Raw genomic sequence first — 27,125 nt, 5'->3', positions numbered from 1 at the left:
CGGCTTCCAAAATACGGAAACTAATTGAAAAATCTCCGGGATTCTTCGTGAAAGAATCCTCGAAGAGAATCAGATCTGGAGGAAGTAGATTCTCGACCATCATGAAGCAAAGGTAACTCTCACTTTTCTACTAATTTGCATCCTCAATTTGAATAATTTGTTTCGTGTTTATTAACTTATCCTACGTGATTTGCAATGTATTTGGGCGTAATTTCGGATTTATAGAAGCATTAATGACTAAAAATTTAATTTTAAAAAAGATTAGCTTTTAAAGAAGATGAAAATACGATTATATATATTTTCAGATTGTCAGATAATTTGATAAAATATGGGTTCTTTCCGATATGGCAAATTTGGAAACTAAAAATAAATTTTAAACATCATAAAATCGGGAAGTTTTAAATGCTTCTAATTAAATTAATTACTTTAATTGACTAAATAGACTACAATGTATTTATTTTTGATGTAATTTAAATCGTTATTCGGTAACTAAATTAAACGTTAATAAAAGGCTATAGAAAATGTTTAATTAAATTTATTGGAAACAAAATAAACGACGTTGCTTGCAGAAATATGATTTTCGGGTAAACGATAGCGTACAGAAATCCGGTAATTATTAATTAGGTCGTTACTATGGAAACCGAAACACCAAAATATCGGAAAAGGTTTTGCAAGTTTTGATAAAGGCGTATTTTTTTCAAGATTATAAATATAATTAAGAATGGCGAGTCATGGGAAAATATTTATTTCTTAGTCGAGCAGAGCTTTTTTGGGGCTGGCTCCGATAATTTCGGAAACGACACGTTCCAACGAGCCCACCGAATGATGGGAAACCGGAAACAGCCATCCACACGCTGCCCAGAAACGCGTCAAAATCTCTCAGACTCTCCCAGCCAAACGCGTACATATATTCATCAAAAAGAATATTACGCGCTCGTCTCAAACGATTTCTTGGTTCGAGGATTTTCCCAAATAGCCCATTTTTTATATAACTTAACGTACTAGCAACCGGATTTTTTTTCCCTTTTTTTCCATTTTTGGCGCCAAAACATCGCTCCCGAAGTTGGTCGCGCGCATCAAACCGAAATAGTGGTTAAATTGAGAGAAAATTGCTAAAAAAGTTGCGGAGATTAAGCGCAGCGAGTCGGACGAAAACGCGTAGGATTTTGTAAAGTTTTTCAAGACGTTAACCCAACCGCAAAAAAAGGCTTAATATCCGCTCCGACACTCTTTACTTACATTTCTTTCGTTGAATTTTCTAAAAAGTTACTTTTAAAAGTATACCCTTAATAGCCCGTTTCCGGAATAACTTAGCTGTATAAGGTTAGCTATACATAGTTGAACGGTAAAAGGTAAAGTTTGCGAGGGTTACAATTAAGGCTAGAGCGAAACTACGAGTGGCGACGCAAAAATATTGGCTTTAGGCCTAACGGAGATTTTTTCATAGACACTCGTCGTCGTGGTGTTTTTAGTGGCATTAGTGTTTCAAAAACGTCATTTTGAAATCAGTCAAATGCTACGCCTAATTTTATTACCTCCAGAAATGAATTTCATAACGCCATCTGTCGAAATGTAGCGGAAATAGTCAACGTAAAAGCATTCACGAGCAACAAATTATTATCTTACCAGAAACATTTACAAGAAGACATCCCAAAGGGTAACCCACCGATTTTGTTCAAACTTGGGGGATTGGTAGACGTTCATGAATCATGAAAAATTCTAATGGGAATTTAAATTCATTCATTGGGCAACCGTTTTGCCATGGCAACGAAAAATGTTTTTGAAAACAAAAAATATTAAATTTTCCCATTGAAAATAACATGGGAGTTTGATCAAAAATTGATCAATTTTGATGTTTTTATGGTCAATTTTTATTTCTTTTTTCTTTTTTGGCATTTTCGAAGTTTTGAAATTTGTTTAAATATTTCACAGGGAATCGGTCAGAATCCCATGTTATTTTCAATGGGAAAATTTCAATTTTTTGTTGTCAAAAACATTTTTCGTTGCCATGGCAAAACGGTTGCCCATTGAATAAATTCCCTTTAGGATTTTTCATCATACATGAACGTCTACCAATCCCCCGAGTTTGAACAAAATCGGTGGTTTACACTTAGGGATGTCTCCTTGTTAGTATAGCCAGATAAGTAACCCGGCCACCTGAATTAAAGGCTTCAAAAGTCGCTTGATGACTTAGGTGGTGCCTTGGGTATTAGCCTAGCTGATTATTATTATTATTATTATTAAGTGTACATTTAGAATGTAGAAAAAAAACATGTACCTTCTTAGGTTTAAGTCAGTTTTCATTGAGCAAAACGTTCCCACCAAACGGCGGAGGTATACACCGCATCACGGCTCAAAGTTTAACGTGTGTATTATTCCGCCTAACAAAAAAAATTCCCCGAATTATTTTTGCTTCCGAAGACGTTGGAGAGAAACGCGTCCTAACCAATTTAAAGTAGCGGACGATTTATAAAGCAGACCACAATTCAAGCCAATCAGAGAAGCCTTTCACTGCTAGTAGGCGAATACCTTTGACCTGCTCCGAGAAGTTAACAGGCCAATTTCGAACTACACTTTTGCTAGCAGTCAGGAGCGTAGGAACGGGGGGGGGGCAATCCCCCCCTAGAGTTAGTTTTGCTGGGAGGGGAAACTAATGTTATAGCCCCCTCCAACTTTTTTGTCAGTTGAAATCTTCAAAACGCTCAAATTATCATTTTAAAAGCATTTAAATCTTATAGAACCTCCAATTTCAGTCTTTTCTTAGTAAAAAGTACACATGTATTCTGAGAAGCTACACTCCATTAAAAATTCAAAACCATTTTCCAGACCCCTTTTCATTTCTCTTTGGCCCCTCCAAATTCTAGGACGTTCCTACGCCCTTCCTAGCAGTAGCGTAGCTTAGACACCCTAGGGCCCCCCTCCCCGCGGGGTTAGACCAAATGCATCGATTTCTAGCATTAGCTATTAAGCCAGAGCTAGAAAACGTTTACGGGAAACGTGCATGATTGTAAACGTAGCTATATTGCGGGGCTACATTGCGTACACTCTACAACTCTACAAGCTGTGTCGTAGCCAGAAATTCGTCAAGTATTTGAATGTTAAGAGGGGGGTCGAGAAGGGGGTTAAAATTTAGTACAGTCAAAGGTAGGCCCAAGGAGGGCCATAACCCGGAAACCCCCCTCTTGTCTACGCCACTGTCTACAAGGTCTCCCTACATCAGTGGCGTAGCCAGTATTTATTTCGGCGGGGGGCATCCATAAAAAAAGATTAAAATAAATATTTGTACGCGCAACCATACGTTTTGGGGGGCATGTCCCCCCCTTGGCTACACCACTGCCCTACACGGCTCCAAGCGAATAATTTCCGCCTGCTTCTGAGCAGGTAGTAACGGAGTATTTATAGCTAGGCCTTACTGTTTCACGTGTCCAGAAATAAGCGTACCGGTGTAAAGAGTTATTACCGAGATTAAGTACTTACGTTCCGAACGGAAGCCTCTAAACTTGCACAGTACTAGGCAGACGTTTTCCTCCTTCTACCCCGTGTTTAGTCATTTAACTACCGTACGTGAACAGGTTCCCTGAAAAGACTTATTGTTTTATGGCCACACAAAGGTTGTTGTCTACACCATTAAGCTGGCCGACCGGAATATAGGTTTAAACATGAACGCTTTTAGCTCCCTGAGAACCTTGGACGGTAGCAATGGCTCCAGCTGCCACACTGTAGCGCCATCTGTAGGTTTAAAATCCAAGATATTTTCTTTATAAAATGAACCGAATCCCTTGACTAGTTATTATTCAAATTATATTTCTATACACATCAAATGTGTTTTTAAAGACTTTGAACAAAGCAAGTGTCGGCTCTATCATTACCACCTTTATTATGAAAAGGCCCCCGTTATTAGAGATGGCCATGAATCTATCCAATTCTTCAAAAAACGCGACTTTACTGGAGAGCGTAGTGCCATCTATTTATGTCAAAGTAAGCTAAATTTAAAAATAGTCAAATGAAAACGTTGTCAGAAAGCCATTGTAGAGTATTATAGTTAGACCACTTATAATCTACTATTTTTACACGGGATATATAATTTAGGTTAAAGTCCACTTTAACCTAAATTATATCCCGTGTAAAAAAATTGCTGCAATTTATGTTATTGACCAATTTACAAACGATGCAATCAACGCGAGGGGTACCTATAAGTCCCGCCTTTTTTATTTTACGCTAGCGACATCTATTGAAAAAAAAGAGCTACTTCACGTCGAGCCGCCACTTGCATTAAGTTTTAAATAGCATGAAATGATGAAAATGTTTTTAACACGCGAAAAATACGTTACGAATAGAAATTTAATTACCCCTATTTTATATAAATATATTATATATTATATTGTATTATATTATTATATTAATTATGGATATATGTTATGTCTTATTATATTAGGGATTTTTTATCTGGGTCGTTGAAAAAAGGAAACATCTAGATAGAGCTATATGCAAATTATCATTCTGAAAAAAAACCAAGAGCATGGCCCCAACATTGCCTTAGCTGAACGTTCTTAAAGACCTACATACGTTCTTCATTTACCCCCCCCCCTCCCAGTCAATTTTCTCGTCGAAACAGAGCGTTTCGGTATGGCGACATTATTAGGGCGGAAAATATATATATTCGTTTCACGCCCCTCTAGCTTTACCTATGAGCCCCTTTCCAGCTAGCCCGTTGTTAATTCACCGGGCAGAAAATAATTTATGTTAGTAAGACGTATAGCTCATATTAATTACCGGTATGATATTATTGATAAATTATCTTAGGATAAATTATCAATAATAAAATTTTGTAATAGAATTTAGATTACTGTTCACATTGTTGAAGTATAGGAAGCAAACTTGATGCATAAACGAGTTACACTTTAGGATCCATAATTTTGCAATACAATACTGTGTTAAAATTGTTGTAGAAGTTAAACCTGCTGCATAAACGAGTTTTACGCTTGGATCCATAATTTTGTAATCGAATTAATATTGTGGTTCGCGTTAAAATTATTACAAAATGAAAACCTGCTGCATAAAGGAAGTTCACGTCGGGATTCATATTTTGTAATAAAATTTAAGATTTAGATTATCGTCAAAATTATTCCCAATTCAAAGGGACAACATCGATTAAAACCAGAAATAATCTCTTATTAATTAACGAATTAATTTTATTCGGAACAATAATTAAGAAAGAATCCAAAATTCCAAAGCTTTATCCGTAATTTAATTCAAAATGTCTAGACTTCAGTGGGTCTCTTCGTGGCGCGTGTTAGCAGGCCGTTTCCCTTGACTAGTACTTAATTGGTTTGGCGGGCGAGAAATTCCGTTCCTAATTACCCTGATACACGACGATCGTCTAGAAAAGTATTCGTCGTTAATGGAAATTGGTCTATATCGATACGCTTTGATGGGCTTTCCGATGAAATTCTAATCAGAAGGATATGACTCTAATATATCTCGTTCGGAATTTCGAAGTTGCGAAAAAGCCATTACAATGTGAGTCGACAAGAAACTCTACTAATAGAGTTTTGTTACGAACAATTTGATACTCTTCTCAAAGGCAATCCCTTCGGTGTTACCAGATGTATATAATAAATAATCTAAGAGAAAAGTATTACTCTTTATATACCCATAATAATGAATCTATTTAACCCATGAATATTCAACTGGAATACCCTAGGTCACCTCCGGCCAATTAATAGTGTCGTAGTCGAAATAATAATAATAATAATAATAATAATAATAATAATAATAATAATAATAATAATAATTTATTTTGCAGAAATAGAACTCGTTATGGTTCCTTTTTGCAGTATTTATCATTAATCTATTTAATTAAATAGATTCGTGTATTTATTAAATATTAATATTAGAATAGTTATTATTATAATTAAATTATAACAGCATTTATTATTTAATAATAATATGGCAACGCTGACCAGGTTTTCATTCAGCAGGAATCCATACCTCTACTTGGAATGCTTATCCTGCCGTATCTCGTGTGGTAAGATCACTCATGACGGCTTTGGCCCCGCCTACAAGATATAATTTCCTCTGCGCGCGCTCCCTTCTCACGTTGTTGTTTGTTAAAGGCCGACTACATATTTATTCGGTTAACTCTGTTTCTCACTGGTAGTTGGCTGCTTGTATAGTATATGTATCTCGCAGCGAGCCAGCTTAAAGTGAAAGACGGAGTAAACCGAATAACTATGTAGTCGGCCTTTAAGTGAACATAGTAACGTCAGAGCACAATTATCGGGTTGATTTGGGCTTTTTTAGGCTGATTTACATATTTCAGAGCACTATTATCTTGTTGATTTTGGATTTTTTAGGCTGATTAAGATATTTAATTCAGAGCACCATTTTCGTGTTGATTGTCTTTTTTTGGCTGATTTAGATATTTCAGAGCACAATTATCGGGTTGATTTGGGCTTTTTTAGGCTGATTTAGATATTTCAGAGCACCATTTTCGTGTTGATTTGGGCTTTTTAGGCTGATTTAGATATTTCAGAGCACAATTATCGGGTTGATTTGGGCTTTTTTAGGCTGATTTAGATATTTCAGAGCACAATTATCGTGTTGATTTGGGCTTTTTTAGACTGATTTCGAGATTTTGGAACCGATTTTCGCCCATATTTCGGGATTTTCAAGTTGATTTCAAGATTTCTAAGTCTATTTATCACAAGAGTGAACGAGATTTTTACGTTTCGGAATAAGATTCTAGACGAAAATATGGCGCTATTCTCAAATTACGTAATAGTTATGCAAATACTCTTCTCACAGTCCATAGGTGGTCTCTTCTAACTTAACTTATGCAAATACTCTTCCTTTTTCGACAACCCCCTACCACTCGTAACGAAGACCCTACCCCTAAATTACTTAACAAATATAATAGCACCATCAACCTTAAAATTATTAAATTTCATTCAAAATAATGCTTATTTATTTATTCTTTTACCTCTAGAAAACTAATCATACTGTTATAAATGACAAAACAACAAAGTACTAAATTTCGACTGTTCGTTAAAAAAAAATTATAATTTAGTTTCTGGTATATACCTTTATTTTTTGTGACGTAACATTTGAGTGATCTTCCCGTGCACTGTAACATTTAGTAACACTTTTACAAACCCTTACTGCGTTACGTAATTTGTCAGTGTCTTAAAGAAAATATGGCTACGCCTTTTAATTTTTTTTTTAATTTTTCATCGTTAGGCGGATTAATAAAAGCGGTAACATTTGAGCCGTAAGAAAAATGATTTTATAAATCGTGAAATCAACTTGGAAATTTCGAAATATGGTCGAAAATCAGTTCCAAAAATCCTGAAATCAGCCTAAAAAAACAGAAATCAACATGAAAATTGTGCTTTGAAATCTCAAAATCAGTTTCTGATTTCTAAAATCACTTTGAAATATCAAAATCAGTTAAATCACTTTGAAATATCAAAATCAGTTAAATCACTTGGAAATCTAAAAATCAGTTAAATCACTTGGAAATCTAAAAATCAGTTAAATCACTTGGAAATCTAAAAATCAGTTAAATCACTTGGAAATCTAAAAATCAGTTAAATCACTTGGAAATCTAAAAATCAGTTAAATCACTTGGAAATCTAAAAATCAGTTAAATCACTTGGAAATCTCAAAATCAGTTAAATCACTTGGAAATCTAAAAATCAGTTAAATCACTTGGAAATCTAAAAATCAGTTAAATCACTTGGAAATCTCAAAATCAGTTAAATCACTTGGAAATCTCAAAATCAGTTAAATCACTGTGAAATCTCAAAATCAGTTAAATCACTTGGAAATCTCAAAATCGGTTAAATAACTTGGAAATCTCAAAATCGGTTAAATCACTTGGAAATCTAAAAATCAGTTAAATCACTTGGAAATCTAAAAATCAGTTAAATCACTTGGAAATCTCAAAATCAGTTAAATCACTTGGAAATCTAAAAATCAGTTAAATCACTTTGAAATCTCAAAATCAGTTTCTGATTTCTAAAATCACTTTGGAATCTCAAAATCAGTTTCTGATTTCTAAAATCACTTTGAAATCTCAAAATCCCGTGTTATAAGCTTATGGCGTTACCGAACCAACGAATTTTGTAAAAATAATGAAAGCCAAGATTTGTTCGAAAATCGGAAGAACCCTAGGAAAGAATAGGCTATTTTTTCAACGAGAGATTTGTGTTTTCGTTTCTTGTATGCTGGGCGGGCGACTCGTTATAATTCTAGCGCGGCGTTCCACGCGAACGCGCGTCAAATGACAGCGACTTTTCCACGCTACGTCTTACAGCGTGTCTATATTTCCAATTTGTTCTCGGATGGTTGGTTTTTCGCCTATTAGAAGTAGACCTTTCGACAATTTTCCACCCCAAGTGGAAAACTTTACTCTCCATTTCTTAGTCTTTCGCTAAATGCCCGTGTAAGAAACGGTAGTCTCATTACTTAATTGCGAAGAATTTTTTTCAAGAAACGGAATACGTTGAAAATAATTGTCTTTCTGACACTGTTTTCGAAATCAACCGCGGATTTTTTTCTGTTAAATTTAACTAACAATGTAAACGTACTTTTTATAACCTTCGTTACGTTTTCACATTCGTATGAAATTTTTAATTCCCTCGATAATGGCCTCTACAATAAAATTTTAAATCAAATTCAATTTTATAGATTGTGTTACCGCGACTGTTGCTACTGCTAAAGCTGATAATTTTTTATCATCTGACAGAATGCACGCGGGGAGGCTAATTTGTCAAGGGAGAACATCCTTTTACAGGGTAAACGCCATTAGAGGGATATTTTTTAATAGTTCTAGCGGGCGCTATCAACAGTCTAAAACTTTTTTTTTTTAATTCAAAGAAGAACGGGCTGATTTGAGTCCGAGAAGACCGCGAGCCCGGCGAAGACACCATCTGATTAATCAGGGCGAGATATGTGTAACGGCCACGCCAACGGGGGGATACGTGGGGACAGGGGTGGGGACACCCGTGGCGGAAGTATTCCGACAACCCGTTGGGGGATTGGTGGTCGTCCTCACACGGCCATCCACAAACTCTGCCTCCCGGACGCCTGGGATTACAGGAGTGAGCCACTACTCCCGGCCAGTCTAAAACTTAACAATTTTAAATTAACTCAATTTAACTGCACATTCCCGAGTATCCATTTTTTACATAAAACATCGCCTAAAATAGTGTTGAAAGTTGAATGAATGTTTGAAATTAGCAGCTTTAAAATCGTGTATGCAAATTTGTTACTTTCGGTGTCAGGATGAACAAGTTGGCAAGCCAAAATATACCTCTCCTCGGAAGAGTTCAGTGAAGCGTAACTGTATCCGTGGTTCTGCGGTAGAACGCTCACCTATCGTGCAAGAGGGTTCGGGTTCGAATTAGAAACTTGCGCCGCCGCTAAACGCCGCCGCCGCCGATAATTTTTAACGCGCCGATCGCGCCGCCGCTGATTGTTCGAAAATCGGCGCACGCCACCGCCGCCGCCGATACAAAGAACGGCGCGCCGCCGTTTCTTTTTTTATTTATACACTTTGTTTTTGGTATATTAAACTTGGTTTTCATTTACGCGAAAATAACGACATTTGAACACGACGTCGAACGTCAAATTTTGGTTTTCGGATTTCGGTCGACGCAGATTAATAGCATTTTCACTTACAATTGTTAGCGTCAATAGATTCCAGCATTGCTATCTTGGCTATAGAGAGTCACTAATATAACCAAGGCTTATCCACATTTTAATTATCTTTAAATTTAAATGTTGCTTGGTTTATCGATATGTTTTCTAAAATTGCATTATAATAATCAATGGCGGACTGGGTCTAATATTTTTCGGTTGCTAGGAGACTAAGGGTCCCAGCTTTAACAACTATAACGCTACCATGTTTACGGAGGCCCACTTCATGAACGGTCCATGGGATCCACGCCATCGCGGGCAGGTTACCTCTATGGCCAGTCCGAGACTAATAATAATTTTTTACTTGAAATTCAATAAATGAAGCATTTGATATACTGCATTTTAGACGTCCAATACGTTTATAAAATCACATCATAATACCTTAAATTATATTTAAATGGAAAATAACATATCAAAATAGCAATATGTATGTTCACCGTGCGATGATAACCTTCGGCAGCAAAAATGATATTATTCGTAACTCGGATTTATTTCTGATTGGAAGGCTCAGCGCGTCAGTGGGTCCAAGAATGTTAATATTAAGTGGGGTGTCGAGAAGGGGGTGTCAATTTAGTATAGTCAAGGTAGGCCCAGGGAGTTGACATTGAACAGTCCTTGTCTACGCCACTGCAGAGCGTTATCGTAGAGCACGATCAAAAAAATAAAAAGCCAATATCGAGCCTTCAACCGAATTTCGACCCAGCATAACTGCGAATATTTTTGGTTGTCGTTTGACGTCAGGCCAGTGGCCTAGCTCGGAAGGACCATGGACTAATTAATGTACTTCAAAATATTAAAACAAACGTTTTACAAATTGGGACAGTCCCACGTGTTTTCCAGTTGCTGAGGTACATTTGTATTTTCCCTCCCCTCACCCCTTTTCCTTCTTCCCCGGTTATCATTAGTGAGTTAGTTCCTAACTCCGCCGCCAGAGCGCACATTTAACAATCGCCCGAAGCAAATATTCGGGAACGGGGCGTCCCTTTGCGAAGTACATTAATTAGTCCATGGAAGGACTAGTATGAGTTGGTATTTGCCCTTGCCCTTCTGGTCGCGCGTTTTTTAAACTGTCACTACAAGAAATAGCTCTAAAATTTATACAAACGCCGGCGTACGTCGCCGCCGCCGCCGGTCATTTTGGCCACGCCGAAGACGCCGCCGCCGTAGGCCTAAACGCCGGCGTAAGCCACCGCCGCCGGTATATTTTGGGTCAAACGCCGCCGCCGACCCATATCAGATCGGCGCAGGCCTCTAGTTCGAATCTCGGCCGATTAAAAAATTATACTACACCCAATGACAAAAAGAGGGCGCTTTTAGAAAAACCTTTTTCCTGATTCTAAGAAACTGGGTACGCAGTGATTACGCTTTGCCCCGAAAATGCGAACGCGTTCGCAGGCCTGACAGACAGACCCACAGACAGATCCACAGACAAACACGGTGGTTGTATAACCCCTCCTAGGGTACAAAGTGCCCTCGGAGAGGTAAAAATAAGTGAATCGTAGCAAATCACGTACCCTGTAAGAGCGTTATTAATTTGGCCGTTAGCTATGACCAATTCCATTTAGTTAATTATATACTTTCGATTAAAAAACCAACTGGTCAATATGACCATTTAAATATCTGAGCCGACAGTACCACCTTATTTTTAAGCAGCCCTGGATTAACCATTAGGCAAAAAAAAGCTATTGCTTAGGGCATCAAGAAATATAGAAATTAGGGGCACCATCGAAATTTTATTCGTTAGGAAAAACTAAAAAATGTGATAATGATACAATGGAACTAAAACTAAATAAAAAAATAACTATATCAGTATAAATAAATATATAATATTTATAATAATATACTCCTTTGAAGCGTCTACTGACATCGGCAATTCGCCAAAACGATTACCTCCATAAATATATTGAATACATGAAATGTTTTGACTACACTAAATATTACTAAAGTCAGGTATTTTGGTAAAATTTTTATTTATTAAAACTCACAGTTCAGTAAATACATTTAACTCGGAAAAAATTTGGCAATAATGGTAGTCTGGCATCATCTATTATACTTTAATATAATACAAACATTTCGTGTTACCATTTTGTTATCGCCACCAGTTTTGCGGTATCCAATATAATTATAGAGGTACTGAGGTAGTCGTTTTGGCGAATTGCCGATGTCAGCTGTAGACGCTTCGTCTTATTTCAGTGGCGGATTTACCATAAAATTTAATTTAAAAAATATAAAATTTATCCTACAAAATGTATCTCATACACGTTAAAAAATTAAGTTACGGAGTAAGATATAAATAAAATGTAAATGCATCTGTATTAGTAATTTAGTATTATCCTTGATTCCAAATAAGAATTTTGTTTTCCTGAGTCCGGCGTCTACTAACTAATGAGGGGGGGGGGGGCACAAAAATTCTTAAATTGCTTAGGGCAGATATTGGGGTTAATACGGCCCTGTTTTTAAGACTGATAAGAGGGCAAAATGTTTTGCAAACATTTCATAAAAAACACCGATTTTCAGTGGCGGCGCCAGGACCCAGAGGGTACGCAAGGTATGCTACGGGTTAGAAAAATTTAAAATCAGCTAAAACCTTTGCAGGTTCACTTTTAAATTCCTTAAAATTCCACAGAATATTATTACAGGTAACATAGAAATTGAAAATTTGAGCATTTGACAAATAGCAGGGCCCCCAAGAGGTCCTACAATTTCTATAAAATAAAATCCTATAATTTTTATATTTTGGCCATTTCAAATCCCGCCACTCAGTTAAATTGCTAGATTTAGCTATAGGATAAATTCATTCTAGTCTATACTTTTGTGATTGTACAATATTTTTTAAGTGAAAATTAAAGATTTATTTCACTAAATATAGGTTGGGTTTTTTAATGCACAAAGCTAGTAAATGAAATGGCATATATTGTCCTAGACAATCCTATAAACGTAAAAAAATGGTCCTATAAAGTCCTATAAAATCCTATAAATTTGAAAAAATGGTCCTATAAAGTCCTAAAAAATCCTATAAATTTGAAAAAATTGTCCTATAAAATCCTATAAATTTGAAAAAAATGGTCCTATTAAGTCCTATATTTTTAGAAATTTAATCCTATTTTTCCTATAAAAAATTTAAGATTTGAGTGGGGCCCTGAATTAACAAAAAACTATTTTCACAAAAGAGCGAGTGAAAAATTTCCTGATTTTAATAAAATGCACGTTCAGATGAAGAAGCCTTGTTTCAGCTTTAAATTTTTCTCACACTTCCATTTGGGATGGTAAGTCTCGTACCAATTAATTTGTTCTTTGAAACAATATACGCGATAATTCATAAAGAGAACTTTATCGCGTACATTTTTGCGAAAAGGAAGTCTGTAGAAAATGAGCTTCGAATGCTAGACATGAAGTTTCATAACGGGCGTAGTAACAATGTCCTTTTTCTCGGTGCGTGGAAAACAGTCCTCGAATTGTCACGTCGCGACGTCAAAAAACACCCATTGTTCCTCCAGTTTCCACCGAAACAAGTGGAAACCTTAAAACAATCGAATCTTTTCCCAAAGGCTTTTGTTACCCGGGTACATACGTACGTATTATATTGAAAATAATTACGAAGTAACGACATTTGAGTCCCCTTTATTTAAAAAGAGTATAGAAAGAAAAAATAATTTAAAATATCGTAACCGCTATATTTTAAAGTTATCCTTAGAGAATCCAAGGTTTCGCCATCAATACTCTGCTGGCTTTAAACAATATAAAATTTCGTTAAGATTTTATTTCAGTATTTTTTCTCAAAACTGCGAGTCAAATTGCAACGCTATAGAGTCGTTGACAAACCAAAATACCTTCTTCGTCGACCATTACGACCTTTATACGGGTATTTTTTAAGCCTATCGTCTTCTATATAAATACGTTATAGGCTTATTAGTCGCTTTGAAAAAGGTCAATTGGGAAATCAGAGTTTGATCATCATCAAAATAAACCCACGCCCATCCACTGGGGTATATTTAGTTTCCAACCAGAGCTCGACTAGTGCGCACTCGGAGTAAGGATGTTGTATAATTCGAGTGGCGCTGGCTGAGGCTCGTAATTAAAAGACGCGCGGTGCAAACATTCGGTGGTTTTAAAAATTATCGTACAGCGTAATATACGGCTTAACGGTATAGTCATTAATAAGGGGAACGGAAAGTAGACATATCGCGACCCCCTTTCGGTCGCGAGGCGGGAGTCCAGCGCCTGACAACGGCGAACGAGCCAATAGAATGCCGAGCCAAGCGTCACGTGACCCCCGACGAAACGGCAATTTTAAGCGAAGAAAGGCGCGCGCGAAAGCTCCAAGATCATCGATTTCGCGGGAACGCGAAATCGCGGATTGCTTCCGCCAGGAGACCGAGAGCGCCCGTTGAAATAGCGGTAGCAATTCCGACTCCCATATTGTCCGTAGCGCCACCTACAATAGAGAAAGTCGCGTTGCTCGCCGCTTTGACCGTCGAAGTGTTCGCTCCGGGAGTTGCCGAGGAATAATATTTAAACGCGTCTCATCCCGTTTCGGCTTCGCGATTTAAAAGTGAGAAATTAACAATAGCGTGAAAGAATCGAAATCTGGAAAGCGAAACCGCCGCTCTGACCGGGTAAGTGTTTGCGTCCGCGATCGGGTCCCGGGGAAAAGCGAACGGTTCGGCTTCTCCTACGGCACCGAAGCGAAACGGCGATGCCTAACCTCGAGCGACCTAGTATCGATTGCGTTGAAAGCCTAAAGCCCATTTTTTATGGCGTTTATTCAATTCGTAAAAACGTGATACTTTGGTACGGTTTTTATCGCGTACCCGAAGTTTTTAAATAATTGGGAAAGTTTCTTCCAAGAGGAAATAGCTTGATATAAAACGAGGATACGATTGCAAAAAAAACAATTGTATTTGTTATTGTTGAAAACAGGGGCACGCGATTCTCCAAGCGTATCGTCTTAAGATTTCGTCAAATCTTACGGTATAATTTGTCAAAACAATTTTAGAATGTACCTCCCGCGGTTAATTTATACGAAGATGTTGAATTAAATTGCAGAAATATACACGTAAAAATCGCGATAAATTGATACCTCGGCGAGAGGATCACTGGTTTGAAATCTGGCTCGCTTCCGTGCAAAAACGTTTAGCCCGGGACACCAGAGGCGGGGGGGGGGGGTGAAATTCGGTCAACGACGCTTCCTTCCAGTTAGCCAGTTTTTCGGAAGGACCAAGCTCACTTCCGCTCGTGACTGCAGAATGGATTTTTTTCGGAGAAAAGGCTGATTAGTGCAGGCTCTATTCCGTCATCCCCCCCCCCCCTCGCGTCCAACGATCCCTGGCTACTGATAAAAGAATTTCTTCATACTGCACCGCACGAAAAAGAGGCAATTTTTTTGGGGAGTTCGGGCCTTCTTGCTTTTGTCATCCTGGGCTGCCTTTAAAATATACCCGTCTCTACTTTCTACCCGGTTCATTTCGACACAATTTCCTTCTGGATTATTGCACGTTATTATTATTAATAATAATAATAATTTCCCTTTTTCGTAGTTAAAAAGTTTACCAACAATGGTACTTATTTTGTCCCATGTTTGAAATATTTTAATTATGGCTCTGTAATTAAACTTTTTCATTCGTTACTAAACAAAAATAATAGCATCTGAAAAGACTAAAACCTTTTTACTATCTCACCAGTCATATTTTCTAGCGCAATCAGGGCCGCGATACTGACTAGGCAAGACAGGCAATTGCCTAAGGCTCTAAAAAGGCAAAGTACTCAGAATCGGGTTTTCATTAATCTTGTTTTAAGATAATTCCCTTTTATTAATGTCATTCTTTCGCGACCGAAACGCAGCGTTGTCATAGGGGGGGGTGCCGTAGAACGACCTGTGACCGCAAGACCGAAACGCCTGACCTCCCGCTGTCATGAGACTCGGGTATTCAGAGATCTCGCACCACCTGAAAATCTTTCTCCGAGGTCGCGGCTATGATCCAGCGTCTGCTACAGGCAAATTTTAATGTCATAAGAACGTTTTTTCTTAAATAAACTTATCAAAATATAAACACCCGATGTAAAAATTATATTATAATGCAAGTATCATTATTTATAAAGTAAAATTTACGAATAACGATGAGGACGAACTAATAAAGTCTGCTTCAAAGCCTCTACCTATCTAGGTTTCAATGGCGAACCAAAGGGGGCGTAGCGATAGTTTTCGGTCGCGAATAGTATGGTTTAAAATAACTTGAATGATTTTTTTAAAAGGCCCATTTTTAGTCTTTTTCCTAGAGCCTGAAATTCTTTTAAACTTGCAAATTTCGTCCTCCTTAAAAAGAAAGAAAATTGCATTTACTAGTCTTACTAGACGCGAAAAGAGAGGCTTTTTCGGTATAAAAGAAATCCCCAAAGGAGAAAAATCCGCTCTTTCGGAGAGTGCTTCTAAAAATACCTCTCAGCCAGCAATGTTTACTTACAGTGAATCCTAAATATCATTATATCCACGTGAGGAGGGGGGCGAGGTTTTCGGAAACAGGCCGTCACGCTCGTAACTCCGCTTCATCTTCCGCGTGTGACGGCCCTTCTCTTCTTTGGTCCTCCTCCGCCGGGACGTCCCGGCTGAAGATTTATGACGTGGACAAGCTAGAGCTGGAGCCTTTTTTGTTTGGTTTCGCGCCCCCCCCCCCCCCCCGACCGGGCAATCCCTTCTGTAGGATATCAGATTCAACAAAGCTCACCCGGGGACGTAAGGAGATTCCAGCCGCCACAACTCGTGGGCGCCAATGCTTTTATACTAGAAATCGTAATTTTTAACTCCCACTCCAGAAATTGGTAAATATACAGAAATTGGCTTTATTTTGTTATTTTTCAATTTATGAATTTTGACTTCGTTGAAAACAGAATATTTTATTAAAAATACAGCTAGAGCAATCGATTTTTTTCGGGTCGGCTGGGTTGGGGATGCTTAAGTATTCCTTTGGGGGTGCTGAGCATCCCCTGGCGCCCCGCTCTCCATATACGGGCCTGGGCACATTTTAGAAATTAGTGAAGGTAAGATCAGCCAAAACCACTTAGGTTAGTGGCTAGCCTGACTCAACGATTTACAATTTTTTGTACAAGCGAAAATTCACTATATTTAAAATTTTTATTGGTTTTGTAGGAGCAGTAAACTAATTTTTAGCTTTGCTTATAAACCATTTCAATGGATATATTACAAAACTATTACACGCGGATGATTGACGATGGTAACTTTGAATTACAGCTCTAGCCGTGTATCTGGAAATAACTTTGGGGTCGATTTGGAAGTACAGGTGGTTCAAAGTTCCCATAGATTTGTGAGCTATAAACTTTGGCCTCAATTATCTCGGGTCACAGATAGGATGGTCTTCGTCAATTCATTCAATTCGGTTAAATATTTCCTATGCCTGATGTGGTCACTAACTGAGGGACCAGCCACTCGAGAGATCTCTAAATTTTAAGAAATCTGCGAAGTGTAAAAAGTAATCGAAAATAATCAGAAAATAAATAAATCAGGGATATCTTTATTAAATGGTAAAAAATCTGGAAATCTTTAATGCGTATCTTAAAAAATATAATATTTTGGAAATCAGGGATATCTTTATTAAATGGTAAAAAATCTGGAAATCTTTAATGCGTATCTTAAAAAATATAATATTTTGGAAATCAGGGATATCTTTATTAAATGGTAAAAAATCTGGAAATCTTTAATGCGTATCTTAAAAAATATAATATTTTGGAAATCAGGGATATCTTTATTAAATGGTAAAATATCTGGAAATCTTTAATGCGTATCTTAAAAAATATAATATTTTGGAAATCAGGGATATCTTTATTAAATGGTAAAAAATCTTTAAAATCGTGGCTTCTTCAAAAAATTGGTAAATAAATCTTAAAAAGATTGTTTTTGAAATCATAAAATAATTGGAAATCAAAGGAAATCTGTTGCAAGCTCCTCGTTACTAATTAACGAACTTAACACGTTTTAATCTCCTCGCTCTTTTACTATTCTTTGCAATTCCCATGTAACTATGTCCGAGAAATCTAAGACGTCAGCCGTTTTTTTACGGAGCAGCCAAAGATCATTAAAAATTGAAATTCTTTCAAAAGTAAAATACTCAGGAAAAATAATGATGAATTATGGAATTTTCTTTAATAAACAGTGAATAATAACAGAAGGTAGATATTATCGAATTTGACACACCTAAAAGCGCAGGGCCCCGAAGAATCGGAGCTTCCAAAGATTCCAGAAAAAAATAATGGTCCTCATAAAAAGAAGGGTCCCCAAAACGAATTTGTCGGGAGGAGCCAAGAGACTTTAGTTAGACCACTGGGGAGTGACGAGTTTCCGGTTTCGTAACTTCCGATTACTCCATGAATTATGGAATAAATTGACGTTATTTTTCAATAAATAAATCAAATTACATAGGATGTTGAGTGGATTTCCCCTAATTTTCATTACAAATCTCATTCATTTTCTGCGAGGGGTAAATCACTCTTGAAATCAGGTGTACAAACATAATGAAATCACGTGAAATCAACAGTGAAATTAGTGAAATAACTTGAAATCTTCAGAATTCAGGGAAATCACTTGAAACCACCCTGAGATCGCGTGAAATCACCTTGAAATCACTATGAAATTAGGTGAATCACTATGAAATTAGGTGAATCACTATGAAATTATGTGAATCACTATGAAATTATGTGAATCACTATGAAATTATGTGAATCACTATGAAATTATGTGAATCACTATGAAATTACTGGGAATAACTTTGAAATTACTGGGAATCACTTTGAAATTACTGGGAATCACTTTGAAATTACTGGGAATCACTTTGAAATTACTGGGAATCAATATGAAATTACTGGGAATCACTATGAAATTACTGGGAATCACTATGAAATTACAGAGAATCACTATGAAATTATTGGGAATCAGTGAAATCGCTTGAAATCTGAATTGAAGTGTACAACTTTCTCTGGAGTGGCTAGCCCCTCGATTTTCTGCCAAAATTTAAAACAAATTATTTAACATCGTAAAAACGCGCGTAACTAAACGTGTTTGTATATTTCAGAAATATAGAAACTGATTTTGAAGACGGCCCCAGATTATGTTCGCGCGTTCGAAGGGGGACAGGGAGGAGGAATCGAGGTGACACTTGGCCCGGTGCAGCGCACCCATTGAAAAATATATCGTCGCGGCGGAACGGGCGCACAAAGAGACGGAAGGGGCGTTGGTTGAGCGGCTCGCGGTAAGATGATCCGCTCTTTCTTTCGCTGCGAAGAAAGAGGATGCCACCAGGCAAAGGCACCCCCCCCCCCGAAACCCGGGCCACGCATTCGAGACGGGGCTTGCACCACAAAAAAATAGAATGCATTTTTCAATGGCTAAAAAGTGTACAGAAAAGAGATAAAACTCTAATTAGATCTATCGAGCGTGCCCATTGTTATAATTGCGAGTAGACGCGACATAGTAGCGACAGACTTCCCTTCTCTCATTCTTTTGTTTACTTTGGAGAAGCAAAACATATACACGAGATAAATAAGCGGCTGACGATTTGCAAAGACGATGATAAAGAAATTGGAATAATAATTTAAATTTGTTTTGACCTGAATAATAATATTATTAGTAAATTTAAAATTAAAGGATCGGATCCCTTGAATGCCTAAAAGACAGAGGCCAATTTTATGTACGGGTTTTTGAATCTCAGAAATCAGACACTGATTTTGAGATTTTTGAGTACGATTTGCGTGTTGATTTCGAAATTGTGGAACTGATTTTTGGCCAGATTTCGAAATGTTTAAGCTGATTTCAAAATTTCAAAACTAATTTTTTGTCTAGAGTGTACGGGAGTTTTAAGTAAAATTTATATTTTTCGTCAAAGTCCTTAACCCACCCTAAAATCAAGATTTGGTCCTTATTAAGAATCCTATTTTAAATAACTTTGGGGAGGGGGGGGGGGTGCATCATAAACTTCAAATATTTGTATTTTTATCTCTATTAAGGGTAGTTCACAAACAGGCGCGTAGGATAGTTTTAGATCAAGGGGGTACAGCTTGGGTATTGAATTTGCCGCCTCCTCTTCAACACGTTTTTGGCGCCCCTTACGGACCAATTTGGCGCCATTTAAATTTTAAGGGATACATTACCGTATACCACCCCGTTCCTACGCCACTGCTTAAAAAATGTCAAAGATGAGGCATCTCGATACGTAATATATACATTTTAATACAAAAGTAGGTTTTAATGGGATGATTAAAAACTAAATAAATTTGAAAAGAGTGTCAGATTATTGGATAATTTAATTCAAGATAAAGTTTCAATAGACGCTTCAATAAATCATTCGCCAAGGAAATCGCCCAGAAGATATATTTCCGAGAGCCAGGACCTGCAAGTCACTGTTTATATTGTGTTTGTGAAAATAATGGAGATTTTTCACATTTACGGCAGTAACAAGCGTTCCCTTTGAACCAGGTAACTTTTTTTTTGACATATTAAGGCTTAGCAAAAACATGATGTTCTGTTTACAGCTGAAAATTTCCATTATTTCAACAAGCACTATATAAACAATAGCTTGCGGGTCCTGGCTCTCGGAAATATTACTACTTGGCGATTTCCTCGAAGGATGATTTATTTAAGCGCCTATTGGTTTAAAAAAATTCCTATTTTCAAAATTGCGTGTCCTATTTTAATTTTGAAAATTAAAAGTTTCTCCAAATTTTATATATAGCGCGATACAGTATAAAATTTCATTATAATCAAGAATTATTTCATTTCAACGAGATCTTGTAACCCGCGAAGTAATATGTTTAAAGTGAATAACATTAGCAATATAGGAAGACAAATACTTCTGATCACAGCAATGATTTTCTAAACAGTTACACTGGGTTTAAGTTAATATCCATATGCAGGGTAATTAGTAAATTTTACATCGACAGACGGAAACTTTTGGGCCATGATTCCTCGTTCAGCATTGCGCATCTGTTTCGAACCTGCTGGGAAGGTACAAGTTTCACTTTTATGAAATATACCTTTGAAATTTGTAAGCGGGACCATTAAAAAGGCTACAGCAAAACGGTATATATTATGATATTATTATAAAATTATGATATTATTATAAAATTATGATATTATTATAAAATTATGATATTATTATAAAATTATGATATTATTATAAAATTATGATATTATTATAAAATTATGATATTATTATAAAATTATGATATTATTATAAAAGTATGATATTATTATAAAAAGTATGATATTATTATAAAAAGTATGATATTATTATAAAAAGTATGATATTATTATAAAAAGTATGATATTATTATAAAGGTATGATATTATTATAAAATTATGATATTATTATAAAATTATGATATTATTATAAAATTATGATATTATTATAATGAAATGAAATGGGGGGTATTTTGTTATAATAACAAATGATAAATTTAAAACAACGTTAACAATTTGGAGGGTATTTTGTTTATATATATATAAGAGTACATAAGTGCTTTATATAAATATTTTATCTTCTACATTTCAAGACAAATACGTATTGCTGCTTTCTTTTTTACAATTGACATAGGTTATGACCGAAAATTAAAACATTATAAACCAATGTAATTTAATCCGGTAAAATTCTAAAAAGTTATGTAAATCATGTTATTTTGCAGGAAATAAACAAATATTCAATTATATATATATATATATATATATGTGTGTGTGTGTATATATTTAACCATGGTTAATTTAAACTAGTAAATAGTAAGTAATATACTATAGAGACAGAGACTTCGTGGTTTAAAATAAACTTTTATTAAAAAAGAATATTTAATATTTAATAAAAGTTTATTTTAAACCATGAAATATCTGTCTCTATAGTAATTTTAAGTTGGCAATTTTGCAAATAAAAAGATCTATTTCGTTGCTAAATATATTTGCAGTGACTAGTGCTCTGTTAATAGGGTTAAATTGGTTTTATACAAATTAAAAAAATTTGTTTGATAAATAGGCACACATAAATTGATTTGGGGTAAATGATTTGAGCAGGAGCTTATGTTGTTTATTAATTTATAAAAGAAAATTAGTTCGTTTGGTTTAAGAATTGTTAGATAATTGTACCTGCTTTTTTTTTAAGTATTGATGCCGTTGAATTACAAATTGTCGTTGAATTGTTTCTAATTTTAAATTTAAATAATTACTGCAATATAAAATTGTAATATTATTATAATATATAAGGGATTCAAAGTAGTAATACTTTTGGTTACGTGTTGTTTCGAGGCTATCCCCAAAACCTGTGATTCTATTGAAAACAATATTTTTAAAATGTTCAATACAATAACTTATTTAATTTTACTATTCAACGGTATTGATAAAGATCTAATTTACAAACCGATACGTTATAAAAACAGCAATAATACTTTTCAATATTATAATATTATAAAATAATATAATATAATAACAATAATAATATACCTTTAAAACCAGAAGAGCTCCGATTATTTAAAAAAAATGCAATTAGCGAGAAAGCCGCAATTAAAGCATTTCGACGGGATAATTATAGCGAGTAAAAAAAATATCTCGAAAGTGATTATTCCGGCTTCAACGAGCGAGAGAGAGAGAGAGAGAGAGAGACCAGCTGACGAGACATTTGATCCGCGGAGAAACTCGCCTAAAATGGAAATAATGAGCAATCGGGCGCAACCGATCGAGAGTGCGAAGCGTATTTGAAAGAGATGGCCTATTTTGAAGGAAACAATTATTCATTTCCTCAAAAGCGAGCCAAAACACTCCGGAGGATAAACTCGATAGGTATCATCCGCAGATGAGGGGGGAGCGAGAGAGGGGGGGGCAGGTGTTTTCGCCATTTTGTCCAGGTGGTGGCACGCGCGGATGATGCTTACATCCGGTCCCTCTCCCTTCGCCCCCCCCCCCTCCGCGAGAGCAGACGTTAGTTGTACTTTCGCGTCGACCCCCCCTCCACATTGCCATTACATTAATAACAATAGTTGGTTTTATAGGTCCCCGGTTTTCATGGCGGGGTCGGTGTTCCTTCCGTCGTTAATTCGGGATAGGCGCCTCCCGCCTTCGACAACGGTGCCGAGCGAAACGCGCGCTCGTCGGTAGAAAAGAACGGAAGTAGTCGATTTTTTTTTAAATATTTTCGGAGCGGCTGTTCGGCGTGTTCGTTGGCAGCCGGAAAGGTTCACTCGCCGCGTACGCCGCGTCTTGGCCTGACGCGTTTCGACGATCAAATAGAGTCTTATTCAATTGTATTATTTTGTCGATATTTCAAACAGAAGGATTATTTGAATTAAACATGTTGTGAGTCGCGTTATACTATTATTAGATTAAGCTTTTTAATTCGTAGTTAGTTTCTAATTTTGTTTTCAAATTGTCGTTTCAGAGTGGACGACGTGGTGATGTACCCGACACTAATGTGTTTCCCGGATTCGCCGGCTTATCCGTGCCGAGGCGTTTCCGCCCTGACCGTGGCTCCCGGATACGTCGACCCCTGGGGCCGCCACCGTCATTTGGCCGGCAGCGGAGGTCACTCGCTGCCCAATCCTCACCATAACGCCCGAGTGACCTCCAACCCTCCCGCCGGCATGGTCGTGGCCGAAAGTTGGAAAAGTTTGGCCGATTACGGAGTCACCAAGCCCAAAACCATCATCGAGGAGCCGCTGCTGCCCAAGGGTAAGCCTCGTTCTTGTCTCCATCTAGCATACGCGTTTAGGACTCCCCAAAATGTCACGTACACGTTTGAGGGTATCAGTGTAAATATTTGTCGAAATAACATAGTCTATCCTGGGTTAGGTAATATTTTGTGGGTCCCTATAAATGGGCAAATCCGGAAATCCTAATCCGATATTTAGAACGCGGAAATCCTAATCCGATATTTAGAACGCGGAAATCCTAATTCGATATTTACGATTCTCTAAATCCTAAATCGATATTTACCATGCGTAAATCCTAATTCGATATTTACGATTCTGTAAATCCTAATCCGATATTTACCATGCGTAAATCCTAATCCGATATTTAGAACGCGGAAATCCTAATTCGATATTTACGATTCTGTAAATCCTAATCCGATATTTACCATGCGTAAATCCTAATCCGATATTTACGATGCGTAAATCCTAATCCGATATTTACCATGCGTAAATCCTAATCCGATATTTACCATGCGTAAATCCTAATCCGATATTTACGATGCGTAAATCCTAATCCGATATTTACGATTCTGTAAATCCTAATCCTATATTTACGATGCGTAAATCCTAATCCGATATTTACGATTCTGTAAATCCTAATCCGATATTTACGATGCGTAAATCCTAATCCGATATTTACGATCGTAAATCCTAATCCGATATTTACGATTCTGTAAATCCTAATCCGATATTTACGATTCTGTAAATCCTAATCCGATATTTACGATGCGAAAATCCTAATCCGATATTTACGATTCTGTAAATCCTAATCCGATATTTACGATGCGAAAATCCCGGACATTCACTAAAAATGTGTACGGGATTTCACTCTGGATTTCGGATTTCTAAACTCTTGTCCCGGATTTTGCAATTTCTCGTCGCAATTCTGGATTTCTGGCCAGATTTCGAGATTTTGCGTCCGATTTCTTGCCAGATTTAGAGTTTTTGAAACAGGCCAGATTTCTTAGAAAATGTACGGGATTTTTTTAAATGTTTGACTCCTCGTGAAATCCTAATCCGATATTTAGAATATGAAAACATAAAAAAGGCGATCTTGAGATATCAACCAGAAAATGTGAAAAAACTATTGAAATCGAAACCATATGTGTAGAGGCGAGAAGGGGCGGGGGGTGGATGTTGAGAGCGCTAATGAAAAGAAACTTTTTAAGTGGGATATCCTGACGAAGTCTGATGGGCTCGTTGAAGACGAACTCGCTCAGAGAGAACGTGAAAGGATAAAATTAAATTTGAATCGTCGAAAGAAGAGCGATGAAAAGGACAGAGATCTTGCCCGGAAACGTATCGAGCGTTTCCGGGGAAGACTACGCCAGGGAGGAAATGGCTTTCGATTAAGACTAACGAACGTTGCCCAACCGCGCGTCGCCTCCACTCTCCGTTTCTTAAAGAAAGTACAACCCCCCTCCTTCCACAACGTGTCGTGTTAATTACCATTTTCAGTTGAAGAGGATATCGCGGGGACGGAAATGGGTTGCGACATAACGAAGACGCATCCCCTTCTGACAGCGCCAAGCATACGTCGGCCGTTACGTCGCGCGTCTCAAACCGGACTCGCGTGGAATTCATTTCACTTTTGAGCGACGAAATGGCGATTATTAGGCGTCACGTGGAAAGCTAATAAGTCCCTTTAGGCCGCGCGTCATTCGGAAGATCGTTACGACGAAATTCCAAATAAATCATCTCCCAAAATTGAGAGGAAATGGTTGAAAAGGCCTCGCGTGACGCGATATTTAACAAGGTGTCTTTGATGATCGCCGAATTCCGATCGAGATCCAAACGCTTCGCGGTTTCTGTAAATAGCTTTAACCACTTTAACTACCGGAAGTTTGTTTTATATTTGTTATTCTTCGCGTTTGGCGCAACGAGAATAACTAATTTGTATTTATTTTGGTCTCTGTTGCAGATCCTCGAATGTGGGGAAGAGAGGACGTGACTCATTGGTTAATACACATGACCTTGGTCCATCGACTTCCGGCCATCCATCTCGACCGCTTTCTGATGAACGGAAAAGCGCTCTGTTTGATGACAATGGACATGTTCGTGAAACGCGTGCCTCTCGGAGGGAAGCTGCTCTACAAAGATTTCCGATTACGGCTCAGTAGCGCCATCTACAGTTAAGGAACGCCACTCTCGTCGCCGGATAAATTCGTTATTCAAGATGGGAGGAAAGAGAAGAAAATTACATTCCCCGCTAAAATACAAAAACTCAATATATAAATATAGCAGACGAGGAATAATTGTCGTATTCCTAAACAAAAAAATAATGGTGTCTTTCTCTCCGTAGTTGACAAAAATCGGGTCCACTTTTTTGTGATATATCATATATAATAAATACAAATATTTAGCTGCGTACCGTGCTGTAAAAGTGTGAATATTATACGCGTTTAACCTAAAAACAAAAGAGAGAGAGAGAGAGAAAAACTGCTAACAATGACAATGCCTATTCGTACAATGTCGAAATTTCGAGACGAAATTAACTTGATAATATTATGGTTCTCGAACCCGCTTGGTTTGGCCCTCAAAATAAGTACAATGCTAGAACAAGAAACGCAAATATGTCGGTTTGCTAACATTGCTATTAATTAATTATAATTGACATCAAATTCCAGCCATTGTCCCTCCTACTCGGCGCGGTTACACTATCGCCTGTATATTTTAATTATTATAACTAGTCATTATATTATTATTATGAAATTACGTGTTTTTTTCACCGTGTGTTTTCCCGCTTTTAAAATTAATTAAAATTTTCAATTTTTGTGGCCCATAAAATTCGTCCTTAAAAGTAAACAACGCTTGCTCAAAAAATCCGTTTAAAAATTTCTTTAATTAAGGATGAAAAAGGTCAAGTTGTTTCACTTATTTAAATAAACAGTTTAAAAACTAATTTAATACTAGTAATAACTTAAATAGTTTCAATATAGTGATAACAGAAGTTCAAAACAGTGCTTTATATAATTTTTATACGTAGTAAATTTCAATCTGAAAGCGAAATCGCCCAATTCCAAAAATCAGCAAATTTTAAGCTATACGGTTTTATAGTTTCCCAATCTCTCCGTCTGAGGTCGTCACTAATAATAGCTTACTCTATTGAGCTATAGCTTATTCGCTGTTGGTATTGACTAAAATTTATACCATTAGTTAAACCCATCCGAAATTAATGGTAATTTGACTGGTTACCAACGGTGAATAAAACAAACAAAAACGTAAAACAAGTCGTCCAAATAGATTTAGTTTTCAAAGTATTCAAAGCTAATATTTAATTGTTTTTTTATTTTGTGCCAATTTTTAAAACTTCCATGGCTAACGAATATTGAAAAATTATGTTCGAGCCAATCACAGCTGTCCACCAAATATATGTAAATAGAATACAATGTGTTTTTTTTTTTGGCTTTTTTTATGTATAGTTTTCCCCCCAAATTTTCTCGTAAACTCCGAGCAAATACCCTTGGATAATATTGTGCTAAGAACTTTTCTTTCTTCGTATTCTTTCGAGTTATTTTCTTTGTCTGTATAATTAAGTTAGGGCTTATATCGTTCCTATTGAAAAACATACGGTATTAAATTAAGAGATACATGTACAAAACAAACATTTCCTTATTGTCAAGTGTGAAATTAAAACGCTATGATTATAACACAATTCTTGCCATTTTGTTTGTCTCATTCAATACGAAGTTAAA

General features: G+C 36.7%; 1 protein-coding gene across 3 annotated transcripts; it reads left to right on the top strand.

The window, feature by feature from the left end:
• edl (ETS-domain lacking) lies at window positions 1–27,024 on the top strand. 3 transcript variants are annotated; one of them, XM_090155731.1, is made up of 3 exons: window positions 1–112; window positions 23,121–23,410; window positions 25,352–27,024. In XM_090155731.1, the coding sequence occupies exons 1-3, from the start codon at window positions 102–104 to the stop codon at window positions 25,564–25,566; spliced, it is 516 nt and encodes a 171-aa protein (XP_090011857.1). In that variant the 5' UTR covers window positions 1–101; the 3' UTR covers window positions 25,567–27,024. The 3 variants fall into 3 exon arrangements, with proteins under 3 accessions (XP_090011857.1, XP_090011860.1, XP_090011858.1); XM_090155734.1 differs by lacking the exon at window positions 1–112 and adding an exon at window positions 14,088–14,318; XM_090155732.1 differs by lacking the exon at window positions 1–112 and adding an exon at window positions 22,958–23,038.
• Window positions 27,025–27,125: the final 101 nt, after the last annotated feature.

The sequence above is a fragment of the Leiobunum rupestre genome, chromosome 8 (assembly GCF_980474605.1).
Source record: "Leiobunum rupestre chromosome 8, qqLeiRupe1.1.hap1, whole genome shotgun sequence".
NCBI classification, from domain to species: Eukaryota; Metazoa; Arthropoda; class Arachnida; order Opiliones; family Sclerosomatidae; genus Leiobunum; species Leiobunum rupestre.
This window is presented reverse-complemented; position numbering and strand designations above follow the sequence as displayed.